The 9,956-nt window shown below is 53.3% G+C and overlaps 1 protein-coding gene across 1 annotated transcript; it reads left to right on the top strand.

The window, feature by feature from the left end:
• The first annotated feature begins 17 nt into the window (after nt 1-17).
• Nucleotides 18-9,552, top strand: CCDC43 (coiled-coil domain containing 43). The gene is made up of 6 exons (XM_079327717.1): nt 18-466; nt 2,951-3,038; nt 5,779-5,924; nt 6,493-6,532; nt 7,871-9,062; nt 9,225-9,552. The coding sequence occupies exons 1-5, from the start codon at nt 236-238 to the stop codon at nt 8,056-8,058; spliced, it is 693 nt and encodes a 230-aa protein (XP_079183843.1). The 5' UTR covers nt 18-235; the 3' UTR covers nt 8,059-9,062; nt 9,225-9,552.
• The last annotated feature ends 404 nt before the right edge of the window (nt 9,553-9,956 follow it).

Below are 9,956 nucleotides of genomic sequence, written 5' to 3'. Positions count from 1 at the left end.
CACGGCGGCCGCGCAGGGACGCGCCGCTCCCCGCGAAGGCGCTCTGCGGGGCAGGAGGAGCTGTGCCCCGGCCGCAGGGGGCTCACGGCGCGCACCGAGCACACCGGGCCGCCCGCCCGGCCCCGCCGCTCCCGCCCGAGCACGGCCGCACCGACCCCGACCGGCCCCGCCGCTCCCGCCGTCGCAACAAGCTTGTCCCGCCGCGGCCGCCGTCCCCCAGCTCTGCAGGCCCAAGATGGCGGCGCCCGGCGGGGCGGGCGCGGCCGCGATGCCGGTGCCGGTGCCGATCGCGGCCCCCGTGCGGGTCCCGGAGCCGCCGCCCTTCCCCGCCTGGCTCGCGGCGCGGCTGGACGCGCTGGGGCTGGACCGCGCCGTGTACGGCGCCTACATCGAGGGGCTGCTGCGGGAGGAGGAGAGCGACGAGGAGCGGCTGGAGGCGCTGCGGGCCGTCCTGGCCGCCTGCCTGGTGAGGGGCGGGGGTCCCTCCGCGGGTCCCGCCGGGGCTCCCTGCCCACAGGGCGGCGGGGGCTGCGGGCTCCATGGGCAGGGGGTCCGGCGGGGAGGGCAGGCTCCCCGGAGCCCGGGATAAACTGCCCCAATCCCGGGATATACCATCCCAATCCCGGGTACACCGCCCCAATCCCGGGATATACCACCCCAATCCCGGGTACACCGCCCCAATCCCGGGATAAACTGCCCCAATCCCGGGATAAACTGCCCCCATCCCGGGTGCACCGCCCCAGTCCCGGGATATACCACCCCAATCCCGGGTACACCGCCCCAATCCCGGGATAAACTGCCCCATCCCGGGTACATCGCCCCATCCGGGGCAGATCAGCCCCTTCCCGGAGTGCGTTACCCCCTCACTGAGAGGACACCCACCTCCAGGGGTTTTTATTTTCGCCCTGCCCGTAACCCTTGCGGGGTTCTGGTGCTTGTTTGGGGTGTATTTGTCCGGGGAGGGGTTTTGTGCCAGGCTGGGGCTGGCGGAGGCTCCGGCCCGCGCTGTGGAAGGGGCTGTTGGCGGGGAGCAGGGGGAGCCCCACTGTCCGGGCAGCGCCAGCTGTGCTCCGAGAGGCGATTTTTAATGGCAAATGCAGTGAGGAGCGTGCTGGGCGGTGATCCCGCGGCCCTTGTCCGTCGGGAATCGGATCCGGCTGGGCTGGGACGGACGGGAACAGCCGTGACTGAGCCTGGACGTGGGCAGGGCTTGTCTCTGCTCCTGCCCCATTGCTGGGAGCAGAGTGCAGGGAGGGATTTCTCTTCGCCTTTCCTCCTTGTGTGATTTTACAGTGTCTTGGGATTTTTCATAAATGGATGTTTCACAGTGTAAAATGTTAACAGCAGTAGTGCTCAGTGTCTGCTCAGTGGCTGTCACTGATTTCCTCACAATATATCAGTGGGAGCACAAAGCCCCCCACAGGGACTGGGTGGGTACAATCAGCATTTTCTCACCCCAGGTATGACACTATTCCTTCTGTACACTGACTGTGCCACTCCAAATGTGTTTTCTAAAAGTCAGAGCACCCTCTCATGCTGTCCCTGTCCCCTCCCCACCCTGGGGCACAGCAGTGAGCTGGTTCAACGGTGGCAGTGCAGCTTTGAGCCTAAAAGAGCTGGAGAAGCATCCTGAGGGATGGAGCCAGAGGTCTGCAAAGTGCTGCTCTGCAGGAGCTGAGCTTAATCACCTCCCTGTGATTTCCAGGCTTCATTCCATCCCCACACTCTGCCTGGACAGTGTGTCCTGTCTGAGCAGTGCTGGCTGGCCCTGCCACTGATATTCAGATTTTCTGCTGTTTCTCCTTTTCTGCTCAGTGCTGAGTTCCCTTCTGCCAGGACTGAGCAGCTGTGGGGTTCCCATGTCCCTCGAGTCACTGCCCCAGTCACACCACAGCCTTTTCCTTCTCTGCCACAGCCACAGATGAGTTGAGCCTTGTTTGAAATTTCTGGCTCTGCTTGATTTTTCTGCCTGTAAAAATTTTTGTTTCCTGAACCCTCAGACTTCTTTGTAGTCTGTTCTTTTTAAATTTCTTCTTCTTCTTTTTTTTTTTTTTTTTTTTTTTTTTTTTTTAGACTCTGTGCTTATTTCTGTATTGACTTTTAAGACAGTGTTTTATTTGGTGAATTTGGAGGTTTTCTTGGCAAATCTCTTCTCCTAGTTCCAATACATAAATTACAGGGGATTTTTTTTTGTTCACTTGTTTTTATTTCACAAACCCTATTAAAATAAGGTGACATCTGCTCTCAGGTTCATGATTCCTCAGTCCTGTTCATGTCTTGCACTAATGAGTTTATTCAGATTTCTAATCAAGAAACTTAAAACCAAGCTCTAGTTCTGTCCAGTTCTTCTCTTTAAACCAGACAGAATCCACCTCACTTGTATTTTCCATGGTTGATTTTTCTCTGTATTTACTGAATGCCAAACCAACATAATTTCTTGTTTGTTTGGAAATATTTGGTGGTGGCCAAATACCACCACACTGGCCAAATACCACCACACTGGCCAAATACCACCACACTGCTTTCAGCTCTGCACTGGCCCTGACCTGTGATTTATCCCTTGTCACTTATTCCCTTTAGTGAGCTTGGCATGGAGGTGGCACCGAGTCACTTCCCTGTGGCCTTGGCTCAGGAAGAGAGAGGATGCAGGGCAGGAGAGTTTGGGAGCAAAGATCCCTGATGGCCTCCTGGGTGAGGGCACATGCACAGCACCCTTGTGAAAGCCACGTGTGCCAGAGCACAGGGAGCACCCAGGGTGTGACTGTGTCACCCCAGGGAAAGCAGAGTCCTGTGGGTGTCCAGCAGGCAGATCTGGGGTGAAAAGCTGTGCTCCTGAGCTGGCTGCTGGGCATGCAGATCCTTTGTAGCTGCTGCTTTTCCTGTCTGACTGGTGCTTGTTGGAAACAGCCAACTCTGTTCCAAGTCTGAGATGTCTCTTTTCCCTTCCTAGGAAGAAGATCTCTTGACTGATGTGTGCAGGGAGGTTGTGGAAAGGTGGTCTGACTCCCAGGTCGTTGATGCCAAAGAGGAGAAGGAAGGTAGAGTGCTGTGCCTGGGGGTGCTGTGCCCTGTCCTCAGTGTGGGGTGACCTGCAGGGCCTCACCTCAAAGGGAACTTCTGTTTGTCCTGGTAGGACTCAAACCAGCACTGCCCATGGCTGCAGGTCTGACCTGCCTCTCATTCCACTGCTGCTCAGTTACTCTTTCACCTGCCAAGGGGATGAGCAGCTTCACTTTGGGCTGCCCCAGCACTTGCTGCTCTTTGGGTTCATCATCCTGCAGGGGAAAAGTGAGCTTTTGGGGTTTTTTATTGGTTTTTGTTTGTGGGGTTTTTGGCCTTCTGTTGTTTTTCAGTTTGACATTGGTTTTTTTTTTTTTTTTTTTATATGGTTGCTTGGTTGTTTGTTTCTGTTTCTTTTGGGATGGGTTTTTTTTTTTATTTGTTTTTTTTGGGTTTTTTTGTGTGTGTATGTTGTTTTTCTTTTTCCTATAGGATTATTTTTTTTTAATGAGATGGTCATTAAGGTCCAGCCTAAATCATCCTGTGGATTTTTCCTCCTTTTCCAGCAGGTCCAGGGCTGTCTCTGTTTAGTGCTGGCTCTGCAGCTGTCATGGTGTAGGAACCTGTGCTGCCTCTGTCTGTCCCAGTCTGGGAAGCAGCAGCTTTGTGCAACTGCAGCTGCCCCTGTGCAGAGCTGGGCTGTCCCTCCTGCTGCTGCTCACCCCACTCATATGTCTGTATTTCCTCTTCCAACATTCTCTCTTACAACTCTCCCTTTTTCCCATAAGTGCTTGTTGGGAGCTCTGTGAGGCTGCAGAAGTGTCACTGCTCCTTCCCCAGCCCCACTGTCCCTGTGTCACCTCCCTGAATCCATCTCTTGTCCTCAGCTGGGAGCCAAGACCTCACCTTGTCCTTGGTCACTGCAGAGGTTTGTCTGTAAAGATGGTACTTGCACCACTTTTGTCTGCATTTTCTTCTGTCTTCAGAGTCAGGATTAAAAACATGAAGGAGATGAATTTCTCATGTTTGGGCTTGGTTGTTTATTAAATCTTATCTAAAGGACAGGGAGTTCTTCAACACTTCTAGCTACCCAGCTAAAAGCATGCAAATGGAGGTGAATTAAGCTAGTTACAAGGTCTTTTAAAGCTGAACAGTCCAATAAAGAACTAACACCTATATTATTTATACTTTTGACCCAACAACCAAACACCTGTGACCTGCAGTGCAGCACTGTCAAACCAAAAACTACTACTGAAATCATGAAGAAGAAGGAAGAAGACAGAAAGGGACTACACCCAAAATCCTCCATCTTGTCCCATACCTATTACTAGATTATAAAAACCTCAAATTCTAAACTCTTCACCATGTGAAATCACACTTCCATTTAACTACTCACCCATGATTTTAACTCCATCACTCAAATTTGGAAGCTTCTCCAAGGCCTCAGGTCAAAAGCAGTGTTCTCCAGGGGGTCAGTGCCAGAAAGCACAGGAAGCTCAAAAATCCACATTTCTGGGATCCAGCATTTGTCCTGGTCCCTGTGCAGACTCTGGATGCAGTGGAGCTGTGTGCTGGTACAAGCACAGATCAGTGACATTGCAGTGGCACAGACCTGACAGGAGACTGTGACAATGGAACATCCCTTTGGTCTCAATCCTGCTTTTTGTTTGCTTTGCATTTTCTTGCTGCCTCTGATTGCAAACAGAGCGTTGTCAGTGCCTGGTGTCACCCAGGAGTGGCTCTGGCAGCAATGTCAGACACTGGATCAGCCCCACATCCCCTCACCCCCTGCATGGGCAGCTCCACCCTGCAGCAGCTCAGTGGCTTTCCCCAAAAATCCTGGAAGTCTGTTCTTGGCCTGACCTTGCCTTTGGCTGGGGAGAGAGAGAAGTGAATGCTGTTCCACACATTAAATAAAATAAATTCCTCTTGGGGACAAGTGACTGGGATTGCTGGAGCTGCTGCTGGGCTCCTCCTGCTCCTGCCAGTGCTCACCCACAGGGATTTGTCTTGTTATAAAAAGGCAGCACAGTGTGTCTGGGTTCATGGAATTCCAGGGTGAAATTATATCACTGGGGTTCCATGAAAGGATAAATCCCCACTGAAGTGTGTATCCACTCAGACTAACAGAATCCCAGGGATAAGTGATTAACAGACTAAACAAAAAAATTGTTTCAAAACTCAGATGTCATTTTAGGAAGTGGACAGTGGAATTTCAGTGTTAAAAGGTAAATCAGCTGTTGGTTTCTCTTGGTTGGAAAGAAAGGGAGAGCATGAACTGATCCCTTCAGGTTTTCAGAATTTCTCTTTGATGGGGGTTAAGTACATACTTAAATAAACTTATTAAGCTGCTTTGAAGCAGAAGAGAATGTGATTTGGAGTCAAATGGATTTTCATTAGCCAGAGCCTGACTGATTCCAGTTTCATTGTGAAGCTTCCCTTACTCCAGGGATAGCAGTGCCTGGTGGTGGCTGGTGCAGCACAGGAATTCCCTCTGGAAGGGAGAAGCTGTGTCTGCCCCGTGCTGGCTCCTCAGCAGCTCCATCTCTGCCACATCCCAGCTGGAATTCCCCAAGGCACATTGACAGCACCACGGGTGCCTTTGGGAAAAGCCTGGGGGGTGTTTTTGGGTGGGACATCTCCCCTGGGGGGTGCATTTCCCCCAGGCCACTGTCCCTGCAGGACTCGGGGTGGGTGGGGCTGCACAGGGGGGCAGTGAGTGGCACCAGGGGCTCCGTGCCCTGTCTGTGGCTGACACTGTCACTCCTCTCCTGCCAGATGAGGTGCAGGCCATCACCAGCATGATGGAGAAGCAGGCCAGGATAGTGGTGAAGCCCAGGGAGGTGTCCCAGGAGGAGAAGCAGAGGAAGGCTGCACTGCTGGCCCAGTATGCCAATGTGACCGACGAGGAGGAATATCCTTTTGTGCACTGCTTGGGGCTGTGAGGGACAACTCCTGTTCCAAACCTCAACAACAACAACAACGCCCTCCCAGCTCTGCTGGGGAGAGCTGGGGAAGCTTTGCACTCTCCCTTCACACATGGACAAAGCACAGAGCTCCTGAGTGCTGGCAGCAGATGCTCCTGGGAGGGTGTGTCCCCAACAGCACTTGGCTGTGACACTTTGCCCAGCCCAAGTGTGTGGCAGGAGAAATGCCCCCATCCCTCAGCAGCTGGTGCTGAGTTCTTCTTGCTTTCCCAGGAGAAATCTGCTGAAATAATCCTTTACAGAGAGAGTGTGGAGTGGGAGGGTTAGAAGTTAACCCTTTGTGGTGAAGAACAAGCTCTTTCCTGCCCAGCTGAGTGAATCGTGGGCAACCACATGGAGCAGCAGAAGCTGAGGGTGGGAGCTGTGCATACCTGGGTGTGAGAGTCCAGCTGCTTCCTCCTGGCTTTATAAGGCTGTTGTTTGAGTGAAGTGTGGCTGTAGAGAGGGACAAGTTCATTACTGATGTCTGTGTTTCCTTAATTCTCTCACTGCTGGGGATGAACAGGATGGATTGACAACAGCAGTAAATATTGGATCAGAAAAATGTATCCTTTGAATTCCTGGTGACTCAGGCTGTTTGTCAGGCAGGCAGCCTCCATGGTGAGTTTCCCATCCTCTCCCTGTGCTGGTCTCCCTGTTTCTTTAGGGCCACCTTTGAAGCTTGGGGATTGGATTTTCTCTCTGTGTACCCTGACCTTGCTCACAGTGACAGTGACATGTCTGTCTGCTTGGTGCACAGTGCTCACACCACCCCAGCCAGTCATTTTCTTCTCCTCCCCTTTCCCTCTTCCACCTTCTTGGAGCTTCACAGAACATGCTTATTGATAAAGACAGTGCTCCCAGGACAGTTAATGTTAACTGGTATTCAGACAGGGAAATTGTGTCAGGAATGCAGTTTGCCAGGCTGTGGTGCAGCTGAACACTCAGGATGGGCAGGACCAGGGGCCCATGTCTGTCTCAGAACTGGGACCATCCTTGAGCTCCCAGTTGGCAAACTGAAGATGGAAGCAGGTTTTATCACATAATTAAATATGAAACATGGATTATTCTTGTCCCTGCATTAGGGACATGTATGTAGCTGTCTGTCTGCACATACACCCATTTATGTACATGTATGTATGTTTTCAGACACATCACACAGAGCTGCAGTGACCCCACTCTTGGCTGGACCCTGTGTGTTTGCTTCCTTTCATGTTTGTAGAGACACATCAGTCTTAAGAACCAGTAGGAAACCTCATTTTTCTAGGGAAAAACCATAGAATCACTAAGGTTGGAAAAGCCCTCTGAGATTGAGTCCAACCATTCCCCCATCAATGACAAGGCTGCCACTAACCCCTGTCCCCAAGTGCCACATCTGCACAGCTTGTAAATCCTTCAGGGATGGGACTGCACCCCTGGGTAGCTGTGCCAATGCCTGACCACCCTTCCTGTGGAGTAGTTTTTCCAGTATCCAACCTAAACCTCTCCTGGCTTAACTTGAGGCTGTTTCCTCTTGTCCTGTCCCTGTTCCCTGGGAGCAGAGCCTGACCCCCACCTGGCTGTCCCCTCCTGTCAGGGAGCTGTGCAGAGCCTGAAGGTCCCCCCTGAACCTCCTTTTCTCCATCTGAGCCCCCCCAGTTCCCTCTGCCACTCCTCATGAGACTTGTGCTCCAGGCCCTTCCTTCTTTAGGAGCGGGTGTTTTTTCAACCTGACTTTTCTTCCTGGAAAAACAACCAGAGATTCCTTCTCCTTTCTGCATTCCTCATTCCCCAATCCCTTACCTGCCTGGTGAAGCAGCAGGGAGTCAGAATGTGAGGGGTGAGGTAGAACAAACCTGCCCTATGCCACAGGCACCGTGTCAGTGACCTCAGGCAGAGCCTTGTCAGCCCTTAGCCCACGCCAGCGCTGTTCCGAAACACCAACGTGGAGGATGTGCTGAATGCCAGGAGGCTGGAGAGGGAGCTGCTGCGGGATGAGTTCCAGAGGAAGAAAGAGCAGGATAAACTGCAGAGGGAGAAGGACAAGCTGGCCAAGCAGGAGCGGAAGGAGAAGGAGAAGAAACGAACACAGAAAGGCGAGCGGAAGCGGTAGCTGCTGATATCCAGCTGGACTCTCAAAGGATAAAATTAATTCTGAAAACAGTGTGTGTTTAAAAAGCAGCAAGAATTCCAGGCACGTGGCTGGGAGCAGCTCTTGAGAAGTGTTGCCTTTTTTTTTTTTTTTTTTTTTCCCCTTTTTTGTTTTGTTTTGTTACATAGCAGAGCAGAATCTCTGAGCAGCTCCTGGACTCAGTGTGCCCTGTGCTTGTGGTGTCAGTCCCAGTTGGTGCCCGTGGCCAGTGTCTGTACCAAAGAAGGGTGAAGTGATTATGTCCATGTTGTTCAATTGATTCATTGTTACTTCTCACCACCTGGCAACAGACCATGCCGTAGGAGCAGCCCCTGCACTGGCCGTGGTTTGGATTGAGCCCATCCTGCCTGGAGCTGCCCTGGGGCACACACGGATTCATTTACACAAGCCTGGAAAAATGTCTGCAAATCCCTGTGATTGCTGCTGAGGCCAATGCTGGCCCTGCTCGGGCTGGGCTGGGGGAGCAGGATGGGAGCTGAGCTCAGCACGGGGCTGCAGCAGAGCAGTGAGATGTGTGAAACAGAGATGAGCTGCAGTGATGTGACTGAACCACCGAGTGAGGGAAGCACGGCCCGGGCAGGAGCACTGACCTCAGCAGCAGCAAACCACTCCCCTGACGCAGTTTTAAGACTCCAGATAGCTGGAAAAGGCTCCCCACCGTTCTGAGGGGTGAACATGGGCTGGTTCTTCCACACTGTTGCCAGGGTGAAGCTCTGAAGCTGCTTTGTCACAAGCAGGGTGAGCTGGGGATGCGCTGGGGTCACTGCCTGCTGGGCTCCTCCTGAAAGCTCCTCCTCCTCCCAGAGGGCTCATCCCTGCTGCTCCAGCCTCTTTTGTGATGGTGGTGCCCACTGGGGAAGGAGAACACTAATCCTGTGAGCTGAGGGGGAAGGAGGGGCTGTGAGAGGAGCAGATGTGCTTGGGCTCTGTGCTGCAGCATGCTCTGGGTGCCTGTTTGCTGTGAGGTGATCTGTGCTGAGCTCCTGCTCCTGCACTCCCAGGTACCTGTTTGCTGTGAGGAGCCCTGTGCTGAGCTCCTGCTCCTGCACTCCCAGGTACCTGTTTGCTGTGAGGAGCCCTGTGCTGAGCTCCTGCTCCTGCACTCCCAGGTACCTGTTTGCTGTGAGGAGCCCTGTGCTGAGCTCCTGTGCTCCTGCACTCCCAGGTACCTGTTTGCTGTGAGGTGATCTGTGCTGAGCTCCTGCTCCTGCACTCCCAGGTACCTGTTTGCTGTGAGGTGATCTGTGCTGAGCTCCTGCTCCTGCACTCCCAGGTACCTGTTTGCTGTGAGGTGATCTGTGCTGAGCTCCTGCACTCCCAGGTGCCTGGCCCAGTGCTGCTTTCAGCCCCACTCAGACTCTGGGGCCAGGCCTCCCCCTCAAGCTGCTGCTGTGTGTGTGTGTGTCCAACTGCTTTGTCTTTGGACTTGAATAATAAATCTTGATTGGCAAGGAAGTGGGTTCCTCTGAGTGATGTTGCCATTCATGATGGCAGTGCCAGTGGTGTGTCCCGTGTCCTTGCTGGCCCCTGTTGCCACCTTGGTGCAGATTCAGCTTCCTTCATGCCTTGTTTCTGAGGGCTGTGGTGCTCTCTTTCCTGGGAGCTAACCCAGCTGTGCTGCTCCCTAGAGCTCTCTTCCCAGGCTGGCCTGGTGCACTGTGGCAGTTCCTGGTTGGTGTTTCAGGGTGTGGGACTGTGGTGGAACAGGGCAGGAGGCACCTCCTGAGGGAGGAGGATGTCACTCAGCCCCAGCAGCACAGGCCAGCTCTCACTTCCTCCAGTGCTCTGGAGCCCTGTGCACCAGCCCTGGGCTGAGGCAGCCCTGGCCACCCATGAGGCTCAGCAGGGCTGGCAGCACA

Source organism: Erithacus rubecula (genome assembly GCF_903797595.1).
Source record: "Erithacus rubecula genome assembly, chromosome: 27".
Classification (NCBI taxonomy): domain Eukaryota; kingdom Metazoa; phylum Chordata; class Aves; order Passeriformes; family Muscicapidae; genus Erithacus; species Erithacus rubecula.
This window is presented reverse-complemented; position numbering and strand designations above follow the sequence as displayed.

Bases quoted from the DNA above. Each gene is read 5' to 3' on its own strand.
- CCDC43 (XM_079327717.1), top strand. From the start codon at position 236: ATGGCGGCGCCCGGCGGGGCGGGCGCGGCCGCGATGCCGGTGCCGGTG. The intron at 467-2,950 runs GTGAGGGGCGGG...TTCCCTTCCTAG, and splicing joins CCGTCCTGGCCGCCTGCCTG to GAAGAAGATCTCTTGACTGA. The intron at 3,039-5,778 runs GTAGAGTGCTGT...CTCTCCTGCCAG, and splicing joins TGCCAAAGAGGAGAAGGAAG to ATGAGGTGCAGGCCATCACC.